The 24,688-nt window shown below is 48.1% G+C and overlaps 1 protein-coding gene across 6 annotated transcripts; it reads right to left on the bottom strand.

Annotated features, from left to right (window-relative positions):
- Nucleotides 1-447: 447 nt before the first annotated feature.
- On the bottom strand, nucleotides 448-22,946 carry ZKSCAN5 (zinc finger with KRAB and SCAN domains 5). 6 transcript variants are annotated; one of them, XM_047779564.1, is made up of 7 exons: nucleotides 22,852-22,946; nucleotides 20,434-20,954; nucleotides 16,350-16,488; nucleotides 10,000-10,082; nucleotides 9,631-9,766; nucleotides 5,033-5,635; nucleotides 448-2,885 (listed from the first exon to the last, which is right to left on the bottom strand). In XM_047779564.1, the coding sequence occupies exons 2-7, from the start codon at nucleotides 20,845-20,847 to the stop codon at nucleotides 1,771-1,773; spliced, it is 2,490 nt and encodes an 829-aa protein (XP_047635520.1). In that variant the 5' UTR covers nucleotides 20,848-20,954; nucleotides 22,852-22,946; the 3' UTR covers nucleotides 448-1,770. The 6 variants fall into 6 exon arrangements, with proteins under 6 accessions (XP_047635520.1, XP_047635524.1, XP_047635523.1 ...); XM_047779568.1 differs by having other exon boundaries at nucleotides 9,631-9,763; XM_047779567.1 differs by having other exon boundaries at nucleotides 20,434-20,957; nucleotides 22,852-22,944.
- Nucleotides 22,947-24,688: the final 1,742 nt, after the last annotated feature.

Here is a 24,688-nt window from a genome sequence, read left to right as displayed (position 1 = left end):
CCCACGGTTCTTTCTGACAGAACTGCTCGTGGCGCCACATGTCCCAGATCAGGCTCCCTAAAGCAGAGCTTCAGACCAGGAGTCCGAGCCATGGGACTTGTTGAGGTCGGGAGGGGTGACACAGGCTGGAGGACAAGGGCAGGGATGGAGTCTGATGAAGTCTAGCCTCAGCCCGGTCCACAAAGGACAGGTCTGGATAATAAAGTGCACCACCGTTTCCCACCTTGAGGCAAGTCAATCAGCCCTCTGTGCCCCCAGGCATTCAGTCACTGGCTGGGGGGGTGGGGGCAGCTCCCGTCACCTGAGGACACTTCTCCAAGAGTCTCTGGAGAAGGGGGGGAGCTGCGAGCACCTGGCACCAACACTCAGAGCAGCTGGGGGGCAGGGACACCAGCCTGGTAGAGGATCCGGACAGGGCACCAGTGTACAACACACACAGTCAACAAGTATTTATTGGGTGTTTATTGTAAGCCAGGCAGTCAGTGGGAGCAGGGCTTCAGCAGCGCCCACAAGCCTCTCTCCCTCACTTGGCAAAGGGGCTTCAGTTAACCCTCTTTTCCGTCTTTCCCCCATGACCCCGTCCCACACCTTCCCACAAAGCAAGGCTCACCAGACCTTGCTCCTAATTCGGGTTTACTTTCAAATCCAGCCACACTTCAATCGAAACTCATCCTACATGCCACCATCCTACGGGGAGATCTATGTCCAGGGCAACTGGGAACTGGTACATACACTGCTGGGACCGCAATGCTTAATTCAACTTGGTCCAATTCCTTCTGTGGATGTAGCTGCCGTCATTCCTGGGGGTAACAGAATAAAACCCAGGCCCCAGTTTGCCTGTCCTCTCTGCTCCATTCCCCTCAGGGCCTGCTCCCCTCTCCCCAAGATGTGACTGCCCAACACGGCTTCTCCTGAATGTACAGACTTCTTTTTCTACTAGCTAACCTTGATGCCAGGAGAAGCAAAACAAACGAGTAGAGTTTGGGAGTTCCCTGGGGCCTCGTAGGTAAGGATCTGGCATGGTGGCTTGGGTCACTGCTGTGGCTTGGGTTCGACCCCTGGGCCCGGTACTTCTGCCTGCCTCAGAGGCAGCTAAAATAAAAAAAAAAAAAAACAACGTAGAGTGTATTTCATGGAGAAGTTGGAGATTGAATAAGGCAGCAAGAATACGCACCATCCAGCCTCTGAACCTCAATTTTGCCCAAATTTTATAAATAACTTAAGTCAACTCTTTTCCAGGGGTTTAGTACTCAAGATGGGAACGACACCTGGAGCATTCCAGTGGCTGGAACTGCTGTTTCCAGAAAAGGTTCATTGCCCGGGTATCAAGCCAAGACGATGCTGAAGAGTTCTCGTTCTTTCACTGTGCTCCTCCCTGAATAGATACGCTGACAACCAAGGCGGAAACGACAGATGAAGCTTATTTCTCCTGCATTCATGACTTTCTGCAGTGTCAGGGTTCTGAGACTCACAGGAAAAACGTGCCAGGCTTTTCTTCATCCACTGTATCCCTAGGTTCTCTTGTCCACATATTCTCACAGATGGAGATGCTAATGAAAGCATTTCTCAATGGGAAGAGCAGATTTTCTTTGCTGGGGCTTCTCCATTCTTCCTAAGTTCTGGCGGAAAGATTTCAACATCTCCCTAGGCTTGACGGTTAAGTGGAAGAAAATGCTTGGAGTTGTTATTGCATTCCTTACAGGAGTGGGGTGTCTCTTCAGGAAGGCTTTGCTAAAATTCTGTAAGAGCTGCGTCCTATGCCAGAATCCTCTATCCACTGAAGGCATTTATGGGGTCTGTCCTCTCGTGACTTCTCAGATGTTTAAAGAGGCTGCAGCTCCAGCTGAAACTCATGCCACATTCCTTACACTGAAAGGGTTTCTCGCCAGTGTGGATTCTCTGATGCTGATTCAGATGTGACTTCAGGGTGAAGCCTCGGCCGCATTCGGTACACTGGTGGGCCTTGAGGGTGGAGCAGCTTTTTGGGTGTTGTTTCACGTGGGAACACTGGCCCCCGCTTTCTCGGCACGTGTCACACTTGGCGGCTTTCTCTGCGGTATGAGTCCTGTAGTGCTGGATGAGGTCCGAGCTGTAACGAAAGGCTTTGCCGCACACATCGCACTTGTAAGGCTGCTCTTGTAACTCGAGCTTCTTATCTTCAATCACCGTTAGGTTCCAACTATATGCTTCCTCGCGAATGCCGCTCTGTTCATTTTTGGGGCCCATGTGGAGCACCTGGTGTTCGATGAGGCTGACGTACTGGAAGAAGATCTCTCCACATTCGTGACACTGGTGGGATTTCTCCCGAGAGTGGAGTCTCAGATGGCCCGCGAGGTGCGAACGCCTCCCAAAGCCTTTCCCGCATTCACTGCACTTAAAGGGTCTCTCGCCGCTGTGCACACTCTGATGCTGAACCAGGTGGGACCGCACTCGAAATGCTTTCCCGCACAAGGGACACGTGTAGGGCTTTTCCCCAGTGTGGACCCGCTGGTGCTGAGTTAGGTGCACCCGTTGATTGTAGCTTTTCCCACACTCGTCACACCGAAACGGTTTCTCCCCAGTGTGTATCCGCTGATGCTGGATAAGATGTGCGCTCTGAATAAAGCTTTTCCCACACTCGTTACATTTGTGTGGTCTCTCTCCGGTGGAGGACTTTTTGTGGACGTAGGCGACGTCACTGAAATTCATCCTCTTTGAAGAGGGCTGTCCTAGCAGCTCCTTCCTGGGGATGCCCTGCTTTCGCTCCAACGTGCCCTGGTGTTCACGGCCTTCTCCGAAATCTTGACCTTGAGAGATGCTCCTTTGGATTCTACCTTCTGCTTCCGAAAACTCCGAAATTCTCTTCTTGACATTCAATTTTGTACTCTTACTTCTTTTATCGCTGCCTGCAAGAATAACGAGGAAACGCAAATGCCATCGGTTCTTTGACAGAAGAAAAACAAACGATCGTGAGAAAGAGGATCATCAAGTGGAACTTCGATGCAGTAGGAGTAACAAGGCGGGGGTTTGTGTGTGTGCTTGATGCCGACAGATAGGAAAAGAACCTTTTGGTATCTGTCCAGTGAAAACAGGACAAGAGAGGCTTAACTTGGGGGAGGGTGGTGAGGCTGACGGAGGTCAGGCCGTCATGGGGAAAAGCCAAATGCTTCTGTTACATAGGAAGCAGAGAAAGGAACTCGAAAATGGGAGCGGAAGTAGGAAACGTGGAAGGGATCATTACCCCAACCTAAGACGGACAGAGGGGAGGAGAAAGAACAAAGACGCGTGGCAGGCTGGTAAGAACTGACGAAAACGAGAAGAATGGGGAGTTCCCGTTGTGGCTCAGTGGGTTAAGAACCTGACTAGCATCCATGAGGATGCAGGTTCAATCCCTGGCCCTGCTCAGTGGGTTAAGGATCCGGTGGTGCCACGAGCTGTGGGTAGGCCATGGATCTGGCATTGCTGTGGCTGTGGCGCAGGATGGCAGCTATAGCAACAATTTGCTCCCTAGCCTGGGAACATCCATATTCGCAGGTGTGGCCCTAAAGGGGGTGGGGGGACGACAAAAAACTGGATGAATGGGAAGCAAAGGAGTAAGAAGGGGATATGGATTTGGAAGAATACCTGAGTAGGAGCCAGGAAAAAAAGAGAAATGGGCCAGCAAAAAGTACTGTCTCTCCTCTGAACTTCCTGTACAGCTGACCCTTGAACACAGGTTTGAGGGTCCACTCATATGCAAATTTTTTTCAATAAACCTCTACAACAGTCCGACAGGAGCCACAGTTGGTTAAATCCAAAGATGTGGATCCCATGATACGGAGGGGTGAGTATAAAGTTACTCATGGGAGTTCCCGTTGTGGCTCAGCGGAAATGAATCTGACTAGTATCCATGAGGATGCAGGTTTGATCCCTGGCCTCGCTCAGTGGGTTAAGGATCCGGTGTTGCCGTGAGCGGTGGTGTAGGTCGCAGATGAGGCTCGGATCTGGTGTTGCTGTGGCTGTGGTGTAGGCTGGCAGCTGCAGCTCTGATTGATTAGAGCCCCAGCCTAGGAACCTCCATAGGCTGTGGGTGCGGCCCTAAAAAGACAAAAAAAAAAAAAGTTACTCATGGACTTTGAACTGGGGGGGAGGTGTCAGTGCACCAACCCCTTTGTTCTTCAAGGGTCAGCTGTACTATTATTATTACATCAGTTAAAAGCGAAATAACTAAATTGGGGAAAGAGGGAAGAAGCACGTTAAGAGGGCCAAAGCAGAAAGAGAAAGTCAATAGGTAATGTCTGCAACTGACGAGTTAAGCAACAGATGTATTATTATAAAACGTGGAATTATGGAGTTCCCTGGTGGCTCAGGTGGTTAAGGATCCAGTGTTGTCACTACTGTGGCATAGGTTTTGTCCCCGGCCTGAGACCGTCTACATGCTGCAGGTACAGCCAAAAAAACAAATAAATAAAAATTTAAAATAATGAATCCATAAAATAAATTAAAAAATAACATAAGGAATTAGAAGAACTAGAGATGCCTGCTGAGAGCAGTACTCCTGAGGAAAGGGAAGTTGTGGGGTTGGTGGAGAAGGGCACAGAGTTTTTGCCAAGAAATGGGACAATTATTTGAAGTCCCAATGATGCTAAAAAGACTAGAGGAGTTCCTGCTATGACTCAGCTGCAGCTTGGATTCGACCCCTAGCCGGGGAACTTCCACGTGCTGCAGGTGAGACCCTGAAAAGAAAAAGAAAAAAAAAATCCACTGCAGCGGTTCTGGTTACTGCAGAGACGTGTGACCCCCAGCTCCGCAGAGTGTTAACCCAGGGCTGCCACAGCTGAGGCACAGGTCACAGATGGGGCCTGGATTCAATCCCTGTCCCAGGAGCTCCCAGATGCCACAGGTGCAGCCATAGAAAAACCCAGACCATTAAAAACAACCAACCAAAAAACCAGACTGTACACTGTGGCCCCTTCCTGCTGCTGCTGCTGCCAGAACCAGCACCGTCTGCCCCACGGAGCTGAGCGACTAGGGCCATTTGTGCCTCCACTGAAGCCCAAGGGCTCACACCTACATCTTTGGGGCTTCTCGCGGAAGTGGCGCTTGAGGTGCTCGATCAGGTGGGAGTGGCGCCCGAAGCTCTTGCCGCACTCGGGGCAGCCGTAGGGCCTCTCCCTGCTGTGCACGCTGTGATGCTGGACCAGGTGCGAGCTGACGCGGAAGGCCTTCCCGCACACCTGGCACTTGTAGGGCTTCTCGCCCGTGTGGACGCGCTGGTGCTGGGTGAGGTGCACGCGCTGGTTGTAGCTCTTCCCGCACTCCCCACACTTAAAGGGCTTCTCCCCCGTGTGGATGCGCCGGTGCTGGATGAAGTTCGAGGCTTGAAGGAAAAACTTGCCGCAGTCGTTACACCGGTGACCTCTCTCGCCACTGGTATTGGGCTTCCGGTTCCCGTCGGGGACGGGCTCTCTCTTCTGGGAAGGGTTCTGCCTTGATTTCCCCCCGGCGGGGCTCACCTGCCACCTTTCTACCACGCCCTGAAGCTCGCTCACTTCTGCAAACCCCTGACTCGGGGCAGCAGTGCTGCCAGGGCTTCCTGAGGTCATCCAGGGCGCTTCGGCTTCATCAGAAACCTGCTTGACTCGGAGTTCCACGTTGTCATTCCGGGATTCGTAATCTGAGACGACAGAAGGAAAATGGAAAAATTAGCCCATTCCCTGCCCTGAGAAAACGAGTGAGGGAGAGCGGGTAAAGGCATGAAACCCACATGCGCTAGCAAGGCCTGACTTTGTAAGGTCATCTGCAAAAGGACTTCACGCTGCAGGGCGGGGATGAAAAACGCTGAAGCAGGAAAGTGAGGCAAGTTAGGGAAGAAAGGGCCGCCAAGAATGGTTCAGGGGATGAGTGAGACTGGGAGGGCAGGCATTCTATTTAATGAGGATGACATCCTCTTGGTAAGTTTCCAGACAGTATCTGATTGTCAGTAGCTGTGCCATGGTAACTTCTTTTTTTTTTTTTTTTTTTTTTTTGCAGCGGCTTGATATGGGATCTCAGTTCCCAGACCAGGAATTGAACCGGGGCTGTAGCAGTGAAAGCACCGAATCATAACCACAATACCAATTCTTTTTTTTTTTTGCTTTTGGTCACCCTGCAGCATATGGATACATGGAGTTCCCGGGCCATCAGATCACACAAGGTCCCACTGTGCTGGGCTGGGGAACAAACCTCTGTTCTTGACTCCTTAGCACCGCAGCAACGCAGGATCTGAGCCGCATCTTCGACCTACACCACAGCTCACAGCAATGCAGGATCCTTAACCCACTGAGCGAAGCCAGGGATCGAACCCGCATCCTCATGGATCTTAGTTGGGTTCGTGAACCGCTGAGCCACAAAGGGAACTCCCATGTTAACTATTCTTAATAAAATTTTATTTTAGGTGATACAACTAACCCAGTCTTCACCCACCTCTTCCTGCTTATTTACAGCCTGGAGAACAAAGAGGATCTTCTAGCTTTTTCAGTCCCCAAAGAATCTCAGTTTGGTATGAATCAGTCTAAAGGAAAAACGGTGTTTTTTCTATACCCAGAGAAGCCTACAACTATGTAAAGCTTGCTCATGACTAACTGCTATCAATGAATAGAGATATTTAAGAGAGTGCAATCAGTTCCCCATATAACTGGACCAGCAACATGTACTACACTCAAAACGCTGCCATTTAATATAACTTGCAAAGACAAAGTTTCAGTAGTTAGCAAAAAACAGGGAATACTGGGAGTTCCCGTTGTGGCTCAGTGGTAACAAACCCAACTAGTAAGTATCCATGAAGATGCTGGTTTGATCCCTGGCCTCGATCAGTGGGTTAAGGATCTGGTGTTGCTGTAAGCTGTGGTGTAAGTCACAGACTCGGTGCAGATCCTGCATTGCTGTGATGGCTGTGGCATAGGCTCGCTGCTGCAGCTATGACTTCACCCCTAGCCGGAGAACTTCCATATGCAGCACCTGCAGCCCTAAAAAAAAAAAAGAAAGAAAAAAAAAGGAATACTTTTTAAATGCTGGAGAGATAGATCATGGGCTATTGAGAACTTTCTATACAATTTTTTTGTAATGAAAGTTTGTTTTTTTCTTTTTTTCTTTTTTGGCATGTAGAAGTTCTGGGGCCAGGGACTGAACCTGTACCATAACAGTGATCCAAGCCACAACAGTGACAATGCCAGATCCTTAACCCACTAAGCCACCAGTTGTTTTCAAATGTTATATAAAAAGGGTACTAAGTGGGAGGGAGGGATAAATCAGGAGTTTGGGGTCAACATATACACAATAGTGTATATAAACTAGATCATCAACAAGGACCTACTGCATAGCACAGGGAACTCTACTCAATCTTCTATAATACCTACATGGGAAGAGAATATGAAAAAGAATGGATGGATGTATATGTATAATTGAGTCACTGTGCTGTACAGCTGAGCCCAATACAACACTGTAAACCAACTATATTCCCATATAAAATAAAAATAAAGTAATACTAAGCACCAACCTTTACTGAGTGTATAGTGGGTACTCTGGACCTGGCACTGTGCCTTCAAGTGCTTCTCAGTTTTATGGCGTTTAATCCTTACAAGGAGCCTTTGAAGTAGACACTGTTTCTTTTTTTTAATTCTGGCTGGGCCCACAGCATGCAGACACTCTCAGGCCACGGACCAAACCCAAACCACAGCTGTGGCCCCACCCCTCTGCAGTGACAACACTGGATCCTCAACCCACTGTACCACAAGAAGAACACCTATCCTTTTTTTGACATAGTCAGAGGTTGTAACTCCTGTGCCATGAAGGCAACTTCAAATTTATTTTATAACTATTTGTACATAATTCGCTTTCTAAAAAGATATTTTAACAGTGGAAACAAACGAACATATAAACCAAGCCAGACTTTTTAAAGGTTTCGTCCTCCTCCACTCAACGAGGCAGATAATCTCAGCTATCGTAGTGTTTCTTTTTCTCTGTTATTCACATCTACTTACGTCCACATTCTCTCCCATTTAGCAAGTCAAACAAGCTCAGGGCCTTTTTTTTTTTTTTTTCCTTGAAATAAAAAAATCATTCGCGCTCAATGCACTTCTTGGGGGCTATTAACAAGCACCCTTTTCCAAAGAAGGTGATCAGACAGGTTGTTACACCAGTTGGCTTAGAAATTTGCTTTTTTCCTCTTTCCCCGCCTTTTCTCGAAGGAGCTTTCTGTTAATCCCTCTGATTTATCTGTATGCTTGAAAGAGAACTACACTCCTTGCTCAGCTGCTGAGTAGCATTTATTCAGGGTGGGGGAAGATGGGGGAAGGGGGGAGGTTGAGAAAAAAACATCCCGAATTTGGCATTTTAGTGTATGTATTCCACCTAAAAGCTACCAGTGTATTGATATAGAATGGTGCAACCAAAAGAATTCATCCAGACGAAGCTAAAAGCCATAAGCTCCAAAACATGGGTCGCAGTGCTGAGATTTTTTTTTTATAATTAACTCCAGGCAGCACAATCAAGTGAGTTTCCAGGACCATAACTTAGAAATAGGTTCAAAATCTCATCTGGGGACGCAAAGTTCAGGAAGGGATGAGACACATAAAATGCAGATGCAAAGGCAGACATCAAAAAATAGGTACCAGCGATCCAAGAAGAGCAATGGGGTGAACAACTAGCCGTCCTTGCCTGAGAAGAAGGAAAAGAATGAATGCTCCTGGGATATTGCAACAATTACTATGATAAACAGTTATTCAGCAAAGTCTAAGATGCTTCCACAAATAAGAATTATTAAGTTACTTAACTTGTCAAGGAATAGAGTTCAGTAACTGCTACAAATCTGTTAAAATCCAATCCTGTTAGGCGATTCGTTTGCTTGTTTGGGGCAGCATGTGGAAGTTCCCAGGGCCAGGGACCGAACCTGAGCCACAGCAGAGACAATGCTGGATCTTTAGCCCACTGTGCCACTAGGGAATTCTGAATCCTATTACTTTTATTTTATTTTATTTTAATGATGATTTTTATTTTTTTCATTATAGCTGGTTTACAGTCTTCTGTCAATTTCCTACATACATGTGTATACCTTCTTATTTCTCATATTATCATGCTCCATCATATATGACTAGTGGTTGTTTTTTTTAATTTTTTGTCTTTTTAGGGCCACACCTGTGACATATGGAGGTTCCCAAGCTAGGGGTCAAATTGGAGCTACAGCTGCCGGCCTCCACCACAGCCACAGCAACATGGGATCCGAGCCACATCTGCAACCTACACCACAGCTCACCGCAACGCCAGATCCTTAACTCACTAAGCGAGGCCAGGGATCGAACCTGCGTCCTCATGGATGCTAGTTGGATTCGTTTCCGCTGCGCCCCAATAGGAATTCCTGAATCCTATTAGTTTTAAGGTAAACGTAACATTTACTGGATTGCAAATACCATCCCTGAAGCGTTATCAGTTCTCATATTACTAGTACGATGGAAATTACCATACTGATCATTCAGAATAAGCTGAATAAGAAAAAAAGAGGCGGATTTACTCTTTCACAGAAAAAAAAAACAAGCAGTCGTAGCAATTAAAACACACATGCTTTTACAGGACAAAAACATTCTCTATGAAATAATAACATGAAGATGTCCATCCATGCAGACGAATCATTCTTACCCATGGAAGGAATACTCCCATAATCCTCCTTCCTGTCATCCCTACAGAGGGACTTCTGGGACGGGTCCAAATGTCCCCACTCCTCCAAGATGAAGGATACAGCCACATCAGCCACATCTTCAATTTTCACCAACTTCTGAAACATGAGATTGCCACTGAATTCCCATCCCCCTGGGACCACATGTGCAGTGAGGGGGAGGGGCTGGGAGCAATGAGAAAAGAAAGGGGGTGAGGGAGCAGAAGGAAAGACATGAACGCACAGCCCGAGATGGGCTGGTCTCTGGTTAAAGAGACAAAACCCTGTAAAGATTCAGGCTTCGGGCAGCTACTTGTCCAAGAGCAGATGTGGGCACAGGGACTCCGGCTCACCTGGGACCCAGCTGAGAGAAGGGAGGCTGTCAGCTCCTGGCTGTCCTTCAAGGGGAGGGAGGGAACTTGGAGAGCAGGAAGGGCTGGGGGGGGAGAAAAAGAGGCGTCAGTGTTCTCTGCCCCTTTCCAACTGCCACCAAATTTCACTTTTGCTTCAGAATCCACAAGGCGCCTTGCGACACCAAGGCCAAATTCTCCTGCTTGGCCAAAACCGCCGACACTCTGGGCCCCCAACACATACCCTATACTCATCCTTCCCCCAGAAAACCAGACTCCCTGCTTTGGTCAGGCTCATCCGGATGCTGAGTTCAAAAGATGCCATTCTCCCATAAAGGACTCAGTGTGTGCTGCCAAGGTCAAGTCTGGTCACCTCAAAGACTCTTCAAAGGCCTACATCTTCCTTGAAACTGAAGCACTGCCTAGAGCCCAGGACTTCTCAAGCTTCAACATGCAAACACAGCACCTGGGGGTCTTGGTATCTTGGTAGAGGGAAGATTCTGCCTCATTAGCTCCAGGGTGGCCCCCAAATGTGGCATTTCTAACACACTCAAAGGTGATGTTGGTACTGCTGCCCTCTGGACCACGCTTTGATCAGCAAGGCCTGAGTCCACATGCCTGCCCTTCAAAGAAAGACTATGGTTGGTTTATAGTCAGCCAACTAGTTTGCAGTAAGTGTACTCTGTGTGTCATAAGAACAGGTAGATAAAGCAATTCTTGCCTTACAAAAACCTCACCTTCTCCCAAACTTCACCACCTACTGGGGAGGGCAGACATGGAAGCCTTACTTCTAGCACAGGGCAAAGAGTATTATTTCCTGAAGTTCACCCAAGGTTCTGTAGGAACACAGAAGCTGGGCTAGCTACAGAGTTGAGAGCCGGAAGTGGGAGCATCCGGAAGTCTTTCCACAGGAAGTGGCTCTGGTGGCAGGGGTGCGGCGGGGCCAGAGGAGGGCGCGTTCCACGGTAGAGTGAATTGCCTGCGTGATGCCTAGAGGGTCTGATCTCTAGATACTGGTTACCATGTGACCCTCTGCTGTCAACCTCTGTTCCTACTTTGTCTAAGATTCATGATGCAGCAGGCTCTGCCTTCATGCCCCTGACTTGGACACATCCACCTGCTATTAACCTTTAACCTGATGATTTAGACCTTCCTATGGTGTCCTCAGTCTAGAGAAGTATGTGCGATGGAGCCTGCTTGTGTCCAAGGACTAGGAAGAGGAGAGGAGATGATGGTTAGAGATGAAAGCTGAACCCAGGAGCGTGGCTGGAGTGAAACAGGACATGAAGAAAGGGATGAACGGGAGTTCCCACTGTGGTGCAGTGGAAACGAATCCGACTAGAATCCCTGAGTTGGGAGGTTCAGTCCCTGGCCTCGCTTGGTGGGTTAGGATCTGGCGTTGGCGTGAGCTGTGGTGTAGGTCACACGTGCAGCTCAGATCCCATGTTGCTGTGGCTGTGGCTGCGTAGGCCAGCAGCTGCAGCTCTGATCCGACCCCTGGTCTGGAAACTTCCATATGCTGCAGGTGCGGCCTTAAAAAGGAAAAGAAAAAAATAGAGATGAACGCAGTCTATATGTATACATTACTTCTGAGTAAAGATTATGCTATACTTGTAATTGGAGTAATTAGAATAATTACATTCTAAATAATTCCACTTACTTTTTTTGAAGATTTTATGAAACCTGTTCTTTAGCTTTTATTTATTTAATTTTTGGCCATGCCCATGACATGTGGAAGTTCCCAGACCACGGACAGAAGCTGAGTCACAAGAGAGACCCAAGCTGCTGCAATGAAAAAGCCAGATCCTCAACCCGCTGCGTCATGAGAGAACTCCTCTAGCTTTTAAGTAAATGGCTTTGCCCGTCTCAAGCTCAAATTAGTCCCAGGAACAGAAAACCAGCCCTTGGTGCCATCAAAGGCATGAGGATGCAGCCTCTCCCAGGGGGTAAAACCAACCAAGCAACCCAGTATTTTAGCCGGAATAAAGAAGCTGGGCAGGGTCTGGCTAACAGGGCAGAGAAGAGAAGCAGCGTGGATCTGATGAGACTCTGTGCACAGAGGGGAGATGACAGTGATCACAGGACGACAGGTTCTGAGCTGGGACAGTGTGGGGGTAAAGCAGACAGCACAGCTCAGAACAGAGCAAACACGCAGAGTTCCAGTCGGACTGCTTGGGGTAACATCCCAGCTCCGTCATGTGCTAGCTTTGTGACCCTGAACAAATTATTTAACCTCTGGAGGCCTCAGCCTCCTACCTTTCTTTCTTTTTTTTTGTCTTTTTGCCATTTCTTGGGCCGCTCCTGCGGCATATGGAGGTTCCCAGACTAGGGGTCGAATCAGAGCTGCTGCCACCGGCCTACACCAGAGCCACAGCAACGAGGGATCCGAGCCGCGTCTGCGACCTACACCACAGCTCATGGCAACGCCAGATCCTTAACCCACTGAGCAAGCCCAGGGATCGAACCTGCAACCTGATGGTTCCTAGTCAGATTCGTTAACCACTGTGCCACAACGGGAACTCCATCAGCCTCTTACTTTCTAACGTAAGAATAACAATCATACCTATTCCTCAGGGATAATGTGAGCATTAACCCTTGATTTGCCAGGGAGGTCTATTAGACACAATTTTGGCTGGGGGTTTCCTTTTTGGACAGTTTTAACTATTTTTTTTTGTCTTTTTGTCTTTTTGTTGTTGTTGTTGCTATTTCTTGGGCTGCTCCCGCGGCATATGGAGGTTCCCAGGCTAGGGGTCGAATCGGAGCTGTAGCCACCGGCCTACGCCAGAGCCACAGCAACGCGGGATCCGAGCCGGGTCTGCAACCTACACCACAGCTCACGGCAATGCCGGATCGTTAACCCACTGAGCAAGGGCAGGGACCGAACCCGCAACCTCATGGTTCCTAGTCGGATTCGTTAACCACTGCGCCACGACGGGAACTCCCTATTTTTTTTTTTAACTATTTTTTAAAGACTAAAATGATAAGACTTTCAATATTTTAGAGATCTTCTGAAGAACAAAAAGAAAATTTTTGTTTTGTTTTGTTTTTTTGCTTTTGTTTTTGTTTTGTCTTTTGACTTCTTAGGGCTGTACCCACAGCATATGGAGATTCCCAGGCTAGGGGTCAAATCGGAGCTATGGCTGCCAGTCTACAGCACAGCCACAGCAAGGCCAGATCCGAGCCGCATCTACAACCTACACCGCAGCTCACAGCAACACTGGATCCTTAACCCACTGAGCGAGTCCAGGGATCAAACCCGCAACCTCATGGTTCCTAGTCAGATTCATTTCCGCTGTGCCACAACAGGAACTCCAAGAAAATTTTAATATTAAAAAATAAAATACAACTCATTCTATCTACTTCTACATGGATCCACCGGACCTTTTTACAAATCAAAGATACATTTTGGGATCTGGGCAATCTTATGTTTCCTGTACCATGAAGCACTCCTCTAGTTCATCGTCCTAGGAGTTATTTCATTTTTATTAATTATGCATTAATTATCCCCAGTGTTAGCATGAAAGACTAAAATGACAATGGGAGATACAAGAAACATTCAGAATCATGCGACAGTGAAATAAATCATCATTCTTCACTGTTCTCAAAGTGTTAAACACACTCCCCAGAGTTCTGCATCATCTTCAAAAAGGTTTAGGACTGCTGATACCTTTCATCTTTCTTTGAGCATAGCTGAGAACTCAGAAGTTTTCATTTTCCACCACCCATACTGGCACAGAGACGATGTGCCGGGAGTTCCCGTGTGGCTCAGTGGGTTAGGGATCCAGCACTGTCACTGCAGTTTGATCCCTGGTCCAGGAACTTCTGCATTCCACAGTTGTGGCCAAAAAAAAGGGAAGGTGTGCAGTGGAAGTCGCTGGACTACGATTGGTGAATGAGAAGATGACTTAGAGACACAGAGGGGAGTGTGCTACTGGTAATGACGAAACTGAAGGCATAAATCTTTTGTTCTGTTGTTTTTTTAATTTTTTAGATGCCACACAGCAAATGGAGTTCCCAGACCAGGGATCGAACCCGAGTCCCCACCACTGCAGAGACACAGTCAATTTCATTGTGCCACAGCAAGAACTCCTAAAGGCATAAACCTTACAGATAGTCTGCAAATGACATCATCCTAGATAAATTTTCTCAAACTCAAGAATCAGGGAGTTCCCGTCGTGGCTCAGTGGTTAACGAATCCGACTAGGAACCATGAGGTTTCGAGTTTGATCCCTGGCCTCGCTCAATCCCTGGCCAGTGGGTTAAGGATCTGGCGTTGCCATGGGCTGTGGTGTAGGTCGCAGACTTGGCTCGGATCCCTCGTTGCTGTGGCTCCAGCATAGGCCGATGGCTACAGCTCCAATTAGACCCCTAGCCTGGGAACCTCCATATATCGCGGGTAGGGCCCTAAAAAGACAAAAAAATAAATGAATAAATAAAATAAAAGGACAATATTCCCCCCTTAAGGGGACAGCACTGGGTGACGGTATTCTTTCATTTTTTAATGATTTTTATATTATCAAAATGTACTTGCAGCTCTCTTGTGGCACAGCGGGTTAAGGACCCAGTGTTGTCACTGTGGCTCGAGTTAGATCTCTGGCCCAGGAACGTCCACATGACGAGGGCGTGGACAAAAGAAAAAAAATGTACCTGATACAAAGAGGTTTAATGCTTACTACAACTTATTTAAAATTTGTTTTCATTATCCTTGGGTCATCTGTAATTATCCCTAAAGCGACTGAAAAATATTTTTGGAGAAAAAGAAAGGCTCCATTGGCCCCAAATATTAATAACGGTGAAGAGTGTGTTTTCCCAGTACAACAAAGGTCAAGTGAGTTCATACAGGGAAGTCCCCTTGGCGCTCAGGGGTTAAGGACCAGCCTAGTATCCAGGAGGATGCTCGTTCTATCCCAGGCCTCACTCAGTGGGCTGAGGATCCAGCAACGCACAAGCTGTGGTGCAAGTCGCAGATGCAGCTGATTTGACCCCTAGCCAGGGGAACTTCCATGTGCCACAGGCGCGGCCCTTCAAAGAGAGAGAGAAACAAAGAGTTCATACAGGTAAAGCGGATTAGAGCAGCTCCTGACCCCTCATAAAGACCACCTAAGTCCCGGTTACTGCTGCCAGAGCGAAGGGAACGCTTACAGCCATGGGACGTGAAGTGAAAGGCCCGCCACTAAGGAGAGCTTGGCAGAAAGCCTGGGGCCAGGCAGGAAATACAGGCTCGCAGTTCTTTCTCCACATTCTGAACTCCCAAAGCTCTAAACATCAAAAGTTTTTTTTAAGTTGGTCATTGGACTAATGTGACAACAAAACCTGAATAGAACTGATATGAAGCTAGATGAAATTTTTACTTAATCCACTTCTGGAAGTAAGCATATCTTTCACTGCTGAAATATTACATTAATGTGTGTGATGGGGGGGGGTCCTACCGCCATCCTGCTGGTAGTGTAATGAGAGGTATGTCAATTATACCCTCTTACTACATCTGAAAAAGTCTAAAATACATCTGAGAGCAAGAGTTTCTGATTAGGAGTTCCCACTGTGGCACAAAGGGATGGGCAGCTTGGGAGCGCTGGGACACAGGTTCGACCCCTGGCTGAGCACAGTGAGTTAAGGATCTGGCATTGCCACAGCTGTGGCTTAGGTCGCAACTATGGCACAGATCTGAATCCTGGCGCAGGAACTCCATATGCCTGGGGGCAACCAGAAAAAAGAGTTTCTGATTAGAGGTGATGGACTGGTGGACATATAGCATCGTAAGTAAGATACTCAGCTGTTTGCTTTTGGTTTTTGGCTGTGGTGTGCAGCAGCTGGATGTGGGACCTCAGTTCCCAGAGCAGGGGTTGAACCTGTGTCGCAGGGGTGCAAATGTTGAATCCTAACCACCAGATCCACAGGGAACTCCCTGAGCTTGCTTTACTTCCTTGATGTATTTAATACAGGATGGTGAAAGTGAGGACAGGAGGGAGGGAAGGAGAAATAAAAGAAAAAGATGCTCTAAAGGTCCTTGGGAAACATGGCTTAAAATCAGGTTTTCAGGTGGATGGCTGAACGGCCAGAAGGGCAGTTCGGAAGTGGAGAGGTCTGTCCACATGGGCATTAGGACAACAAAACCTATGAGGGAGAGGTGGGAAACTGCTGGAAAACAATTCGAATCCTTTTGTTAAAGACTTCTGCACGTCTCTTACAGAAGCTGTCCACAACTGCCTTCCAGCTCCTGGCCAGGCGGGGAGCTGACCGGGCCTCCATTCCAGCCCCCCCGCCCCCCAATCAGAGAAGCTTCTCTGTACAGACACTGCTTATGTGCTTGGCCAGGGCGCCCGCATCTGTCCCGCGAAATCCCAGATCCTCACCTTGTTCCTCCAGAAGATGAGGCTTCTGCGGCTCCTGTTTGGGCTGCGGCTCCACAGACAGGAGCTGGTGACTGAAGGACTCGGGCTCGGCCCCGGGCAGCACTCTCTTCTGTGGAAGCCCTTCCGGACACGCCACGATCTGACAACCACAACCACACCCATCAGCGCCTTCCAGGAAAGGCCACACGAGAATCCAGAAAATTCATGTTGCTCTTTCACTCATTCCTTGCCCAAGTATTTAACGTGCATCTATGATGAACGAGGCACTAACTACACGGTGGGTGAATGAACACAGGTCTGGTTGAAGACGAGTTCCATGAAACGTGCTAACACACAAATCGATACACGATTCCAAACTGTGTTGTATGTTAGAAAGGAGAAGAAACTGGTGCCATGAAGCAGGACAGAAGAGGCCCACTTTAGACTAAGTGGCCAAGGAAGTCCGTCCTGAGGAAGAGTCACTGAACTAAACGCCTAAAGGATGAAAAAAGGCAGCCAGGGGAGAAGTTAGGAGTATCCCAGTTGGACAGAAAGACATAAGCAAATAACCCTCAGGCAGAGAGTGGGACAGGCAAGGAACCGGAAGAAGGCTGGTGTGGGCCACGTTTAGTGAAGTGGGGAGAGAGTGAGAAATGAGCTTGGAAGAGTCAACACGGGACTCGGCAGGTCACACCTGGAGCCCTAGCCGACCAGGAGGTTCAAGTAGGACAGACCGACACCAAGACCAGAGCTGGCTCACGTCCCGAGAGCTACAGTCCTCTGCCTTTCTGCTCTTTGGCCCTGCACAACTCGAGGCCACACAACCCGTCTCTAAAATCTGCCTCTTCTGGAAGGTGTCAGCTCAGGGGCATCCTAGCAGGTAATAAGATTCTACTTTGAGATAAAATGGCCAACCCCGCCTCCCCCCACTTATGTTTCAAAGCGCTCTAATGGTTAACCGCCCCCCCCCCCACCAAGTGCTGGCAAGATGTGGTACAAGAGTTACATTGGGAGGCGGCTGCAACAGAGTTGTGGCAAATATGACTCTGCGTGGAAGTTTGTGCAGAGTTAAGATGATGCCAAGTAGGCCGAAGAACCCCTGGGCACCGAAGAAACAAAGCAGCCCTTGAGGTGCTCGGAGACGAGGACAGAGAAACCAACGCGGAGGGGTAGTAGGGGATAAAGCCTGGGGACAGGCTTGCCACAGCTAAGAACTACCTGGAGAGCAAGCTGAGGACCAAGAGCAGGGGTACAGAAGGCAGGCACGGAGAGAGGCAGACACGGCGAGCTACAGAGGCCCAGGGAAACCCCTCCCACGGCCTCGAATCCCTGACAACCACCAAGAAACCATCTTTCTCTGTGCTCCTTCCACAGAGGGGGCACCTACCAGTGACAGAGGTAAATGTGTAATATCAGCTATAAACCTGCTTTTTAAAAAATGCTTTTTGTCGGAGTTTTCTGGTGGCTCAGCGGGTTAAGGATACGGCTTTGGGAGTTCCCGTCGTGGCTCAGTGGTTAACAAACCCGACTAGGAACCATGAGGTTGCGGGTTCGATCCCTGCCCTTGCTCAGTGGGTTAAGGATCCGGGCGTTGCCATGAGCTGTGGTGTGGGTCGCAGACGCGGCTCAGATCCAGCATTGCCGTGGCTCTGGTGTAGGCAGGTGGCTACAGCTCCGATTAGACCCTTAGCCTGGGAACGTCCATATGCTGCGGGAGCAGCTCAAGAAAAGGCAAAAAGACCAAAAAAAAAAAAAGGATACGGCTTTGCCACTTCTGCAGTGTAAGTTCGATCCTTGGCCTCCAGGCCGAGGGCGCAGACAAAAAAAATTTTTTTTTGTCTTTTTGCTATTTCTTTGGGCCGCTCCCGCGGCATATGGAGGTTCCCAGGCTAGGGGTCCAATCGGAGCTGTAGCCTCCAGCCTACTCCAGAGCCACGGCAATGCTGGATCTAAGCCGTGTCTGCGACCCACACCACAGCTCACGGCAACGCCGGATCGTTAACCCACTGAGCAAGGGCAGGGACCGAACCCGCAACCTCATGGTTCCTTGTCGGATTCATTAACCACTGCGCCACGACGGGAACTCCAAAAAATTTTTTCTTATTGCTTTTTGTTTTAAACTATGCTATTGAGTATGTGTTACTATTTTTGGGGTTTTTTTGGGGTTTGGTTTTTTTTTTTGTCTTTTTGCTATTTCTTGGGCTGCTCCCGAGGCATATGGAGGTTCCCAGGCTAGGGGTTGAATCGGAGCTGTAGCCACCGGCCTACGCCAGAGCCACAGCAACGCGGGATCCGAGCCTCATCTGCAATCTACACCAGCTCACGGCAACACCGGATCCTTAACCCACTGAGCAAGGGCAGGGACCGAACCCGCAACCTCATGGTTCCTAGTCGGATTCGTTAACCACTGCACCATGACGGGAACTCTTTTTTTTTTTTTTAAATTAATTAATTAATTATTTTTAAATTTTGTTTTAAAAGTCAGGAGTTCCTGTGGTAGCTCAGCAGAAATGAATCTGACTAATATCCATGAGGATGGAGGTTCGATCCCTGGCCTTGCTCAGTGGGTTAAGGATCCAGCGTTGCCACAAGCTGTGGCACAGTTGTAGATACGGATCAGAGCTGGCATTCCTGCAGCTGTGGCATGGGCCTGCAGCTGCAGCTCCAACTAGATCCCAAATACATGGTAAAATCTGGAATGTAATAGATGGCATTTTAATCAGAGAAGAAGAAAGTGATTACAAGTTTCGGGGGCAACTGGATAGACATCTAGAAAAAAAAAAACTCAAGCTACAACCACACCATACACCCTACACCAAAAGGAATTCCAGATGGATCAATCATTTCAAAGGATAAAACAAACAACAACAACAATAATGAAAAAAAAACAATGGAGAAGAAATAATGAGAAAAGTTTCTTATACTACTGTGGTGGAGAGGGCCTTTCTAAATATGGCACAGAGCCCAGAAACCATGAATTAAGATTTAAACTGACTGCATAAAAATTAAAAAAAAAAAAACCTGCAAAGCAGCTATCCAAATTATAAATGCACACGGCCTCTGAGCCAACAATTTGATTTTAAGCTTTTTTTTGGCCATGCCCTCGGCCATGCAAAAGTTCCCAGGCCAGGGACTGAAGCCAAGCCACAGGAGTGACCCAAGCCACAGCAGTGACAATGCTGGATCCTTAACCCACTGGGCCACCAGATAACTCCTGACTTCTAAGCTTTGAGTCTACAATTAATGATGCATGTAAAGGACACTCACTGCAGCAAAGTTTGTTACAGTAAAGATTCAGAAATGATCTAAAGGAATAACTTCAACAGCCTTTAATACGACCTCAATTACGGTCCCTCCATACAATGGAATACAACGCACTTGCAATGACTGAAGCAACTCTATTGGGACCAACATGGTACAAGCCAGGATATAAGACATAAAAGCAAAAGGCAGAAGTGCACAGTGATGTAAAAACATGTGTGTTTTTTTAAAACACATCACAGGAGTTCCCATGGTGGCTCAACGGTAATGAACCCAACTAGTATCCAGGAGGATTCGGGCTCGATCCCTGGCTTCGCTGTGGCTGTGGCACAGGCCGGCAGCTGCGGCTCCGATTCAGCCCCTAGCCTGAGAACTTCCATGTGCCTCAGGTGTGGCCCTAAAAAAAAAAAACAAAAGAAAACACACCGTACACACATCCCATAACATATACAGAAGACAGTGCATCCCTGTAAGGCTGTACAAATACCACATGACTGTGGCTGCCTCTGATGAGAACTCAGGCAGCCGGGGAATTAGGGGTGGGAGGGACACTTACTTTTCATTACAATCTTATGGGCCTTTTGAATTTTCTACCATGTCATTCAAAAAATAAACCAGCAATTTAAAACATAAATAAAATCGCAGCTTGTCTTCTCCAGGTTAACACACTGGATACTGCTTCTCTTTGCTGGAGTGGCAGGAAATCTCCACAGTGGACCTAATCCCAGGAGAACAAAAGAATATGAATGAAGCGGCAGGGCGCCCAGGGTCTCACCCCTGCTCAGCAGCTCCTAACACTCCTCCTCTCCTTCCTCATCGCTCCGAGGTCCCCTCTCTCACTTACCTGTTGTCTTCGTTCCTCTAGTTCTCTCTGTATACTTTCCACCACGGCCACAGCCTCTTCTCCACTTTCTGGGTGATGCTCTCTCACCCAGGTCTGGAACTCTTCCGGCAGGATGGTCAGGAACTGCTCCAGCACCAACAGCTCCAGGATCTGCTCCTTGGTGTGCAGCTCAGGCCTCAGCCACTCACAGCAGAGCACCCGGAGCTGGCTGAGGGCCTCGCGGGGGCCTGAGGCCTCGTGGTACTGGAAGTGCTTGAAGCGCTGGTAAAAAGTCTCAAACGCTGGTGGGTTGTACTCCTGCATCCAGGTGCAGTCTTCTTCCTCCACCTTCACTATGAGAAGGTCCTCTTGCTCCTGTGACGTCTCAGCTGGAGGATCTAAGTCTATAACTTCCCCAGATTCTGTCATTATCATTCCAACTCAGAGGCAGAGCTCTCCAGGTAAGCGGGGCGGGGGGCACGGATCAACTTTGTTCTCTGCTCCTTGAGATCTTCTGAGGGACACGTTCATTAGCTTGCAACCTACTGGTACATTGGGAACCATTATTAGCAAAGAGAGGACACAAATGACCACTCAACAACTCAACAACTAATGATATATGGAAACGACACTTAAAAATGCGGACTACAGGAGTTCCCGTCATGGCTCAGCAGTTAACGAACCTGACTAGCATCCGTGAGGATGCGCTCGCTCAATGGGTTAAGGATCTGGCATTGCCATGAGCTGTGGTGTAGGTGGCAGAGGAGGCTTGGAGCCCACATTGCTGTGGCTGTGGTGTAGGCCGACAGCTGCAGCTCTGATTTGACCCATAGCCTAGGAACCTGCATATGCTGAGGGTCTGGCCCTAAAAAAAAAAAAAAAAAAAATGTGGACTACAGGGAGTTCCCCTTGTGATTCAACAGGAACAAACCCAACTAGTATCCATAAGGATGCGGGTTCAATCCCTGGCCTTGGCCAGGGGTTAAGGATCTGGTGTTGCCCTGAGCTGACGTGTAGGTCCAAGATGCTCAGATTCTGCGTGGTTGTGGTGTAGGCCAACAGCTGCAGCCCCGATTGGACCCATAGCCTGGGAACCTCCATATGCTGAGGGTGTGGCCCTAAAAAAAAAAAAAAAAAGTGTACTACAAAACAGCCATCCCTCCACCCACAAAATAATGACCAACACTGAAAAAGTGTAAAGGAAGGAGTTCTCTTCTGGCTCAGAGGATTAAGGACCTGGTGTCACTACAGCGGTTGGGGCAGCTGTGGTGGCTGGAGTTCTATCCCCGGCTCATTAATTTCTACATGGCCCGGGTGCGGCCAAAATAAATTAAGTAAAAGGGTAAGGGACAGCAATAAAAATTTGACATCGAGCCTAATCAAATACAATTTTAGTGCTTAAGAGCATTAAATCTCATATAAAAAAAAAACAGGACAAAACTTACTAACTAGTCCAGACGCAGCCGCTCCTTCTCTACCACAAGCCAACTTAAGTCAGAACAGAGGTCAAAAACAGTACAACGGTCAAAACTGGCCCTGTCCTTCTCAAGCCACAAGAGCTTGACAGGCCAACGGGAGACTTCATGGGTCCCGAAGAGAACCAGGGTTTTAAGTACCGATTTTGCACCTGGATTCCTCACAATCGCCCCTGACCCCGAGCCACGGAAACCGGCCCGGTCAAGGTTAGGGACAGGACCATGGTCTGGACACAGAGGCCATTCCCTGTCCTCAAGGCCCCAGTCCCGGGGAGCTCTGCTGGAAGACCAGGCTCCTGCGTCCAAGGCTGGGAAGACGGGTTTCTTCTCACAAACGAAGAGAAAGCCGAACCCGACACTTCCCAACACTTCCTCGCCGGAAGTAAGCAAGTCCAAGCTGTCCCTGACCAACGGTGTAGAGCCATAAACCCCACCCCCGAGAGTACTTCCGAGTCCTCTCTAGGAATCCCGGAGGCCCTCTCCTCGCAGCGGGCGGGAAGTGCTCGCCCCAGGCTCCGCCCTAACCCCCGCCCCAGAGGGGCTGTGGGCCAATCAGCGGGGAGATAGGGCGCCGGCCCAGGATGCCCGTCCAACCTCCAGTAACACAGCCGTTCCCCGCCCACCGATCCGCAGGTCCCGCGTTGCTAGGGCCGGAGAGAAAACCGACCCGCCTTCGTCCTCACTCAACCCCAAAACGATTTAAACGGCCCGAGCCCGCCCCTTTATTTGGATTGGGGGCAGAGGACGGGGCCTTAGATGTCCCGAGGGCTTGCTAAGGCAACAGTTGCTACTGTCTGGTTGGCCGTGGGACTTGCGCTCCCTCAGCCCCAACGCTCTGAGCCCCAGTTCCAAGTAGGTCCGTAGCTCTCGGCGAGCCCGTACCCTTACTTCTCTTCAATGGACCGTTTGGTTTCTTCATCTGAAACCTCGCCACTCCCCGCACCCTGCCTCCAGACACACCCACCTCTTTACCACAGCCGTCAGCTCAGGTGCTGAAACCTCCAACGTCAGACCCGCGAGCCCCTGGAGCCAGCGGCCCCAGGGACTACACCTCCCAGAAAGCGCCGCGCGGGCCACATCCTTCAGCCAATAGGGCCACGGCTCTCTTCGCACCTCGGTCTCGCGAGCCTATCAAAATGTGAGATTGGGAGGCGTTTCTTCCGCGCCTGCAGTGGAAGGCTGAGTGCGTCGGCATAGGGTCTACTACGAGCTGCGGAGGGTGGGGGCGGAAGTACCGCATCCTTTCAAAGAAGAGCCGTCTTATCAGGGCTTCTCTGGGATCCAAGGGGGTCCCATCTTTAATAAGCCCTCGTTTTGTTATCCGTTTACAAAGCTGTTCGACAGGCAGAACAAGAGTCACCGTATTACGAGTCTCGAAGATGAATGAGGCCAACCGACACTGAATCAGAGGCATACATCCTTGGATACTCCAGGACAGTTTTGTTTGTTTTGATGTCTATTGTGAATTTTCACTCAAATCAGGAATGGGGTTTTGAGAACGCCTTGCTAGCGCCATGGTCCAACTTATGGGAATGAAGAACTGCAGAAAGTCACCTATCTCCGCTGGAGACGCTTAAATTGACACTGCGGTATGTTTGGTCAATGTAGTTATTTGTATGCTTTCACTTTTGACATTTAGAATTGTTAAAAGTTCAGACAAAACAAACACCAGAAGTAAAACCAATGCATCAATGAAGTAATAATTAGTAAAAGTTTATTGTGCACACGTCAAAAACCGGTAGCACTCAAAACATGGAAAGAAACTTTATGTTATAAAGCAACTTCTATCGTGTGGAGACGGTGACTGTTTATTCTTCACAGTGATTGGTTACAGTATTAAGAATTTTTTTAAAGGGAATTAATTGGTTAGTAGTTACTTCATATCGAGTTGGGGGAACAATGTAAGTCTTGCTGAGGATTTTCAGAGGCATAAGCAAGAAATACCCAGTTCAGTCTAGCCTGGCTTGTCTTGCAAAATGAGCTAAATGAAACTTTGCTCTTATGACTAAACTGGTTTTGTCTGCTCAAGAAATTTTCAAGTCTGGTCTACGTTTGTTTTTTATTTTAACGGAACTTTGCATAGTGTCACTTTTAAACAGTGGATCTTTGATCCATTAAAAAGTATCTTGGTGTACGAGAGGAAGTATAAATCTAACTTTCTCTTTTCCTGAATCATGAGTCGGTTGTCTCAACATTTACAAGAAATTCTATCTTTATTCCTCATTGATTTGTGATGCTGCCTTTATCACAAGTTAATTTTGCATGTGTTTTGAGATTTGTTTCTAAATTTTCTATACTGTTTAATTCGTCTGTCTACACATGGGATATCATGTTGTGTTAATTTACTGAGGTTAATCATTGGTTTTAATATCTCTAAGAGTGAGTGCTCCCCAATTTTGTTTCCTTTTCAAAGTATCCTAGTTCCTTTGATATTTTCCAAATTAAGGTTCAGTTTTTCTGGTTCAGGAAGAATTCTGTATTAAAATCATTCGTGATTTATACTGACTTAGAGAGAACTGACATCTGTACAAAGGTGATTTTCCTATCCGAGAAAATGGTATGTCTTTCCCTTGTGGAAAAAGTCCTACTTTTGGATCCTTAAAGTTTTCTTCATATAGGAATTGATAAAAGAAGATGCAATGTGTGTATATATGAATGAATGATAATGGAATATTACTCAGCTATAAAAAGAATGATATCTTGCCATTGTGACAACATGGATGGATCTAGAGGGCATTATGCTAAGTGAAATGTCAGACAGAGGAAGACAAATACCATACGATTTCACTTATTATATGTGG

This window comes from Phacochoerus africanus, chromosome 5 (genome assembly GCF_016906955.1).
Source record: "Phacochoerus africanus isolate WHEZ1 chromosome 5, ROS_Pafr_v1, whole genome shotgun sequence".
Lineage (NCBI taxonomy): Eukaryota > Metazoa > Chordata > Mammalia > Artiodactyla > Suidae > Phacochoerus > Phacochoerus africanus.
Note: the sequence above shows the minus strand (reverse complement) of the source record. Positions and strands in the feature narration are given on the sequence as shown.

Coding starts and splice junctions, on each gene's coding strand:
- ZKSCAN5 (XM_047779564.1), bottom strand. CDS start 20,847: ATGATAATGACAGAATCTGGGGAAGTTATAGACTTAGATCCTCCAGCT. Junction 10,083..16,349: donor TCATCTTCTGGAGGAACAAG/GTGAGGATCTGG, acceptor CTCCCCCCCCAG/CCCTTCCTGCTCTCCAAGTT. Junction 2,886..5,032: donor CCGCGAGAAGCCCCAAAGAT/GTAGGTGTGAGC, acceptor TTATTCTTGCAG/GCAGCGATAAAAGAAGTAAG.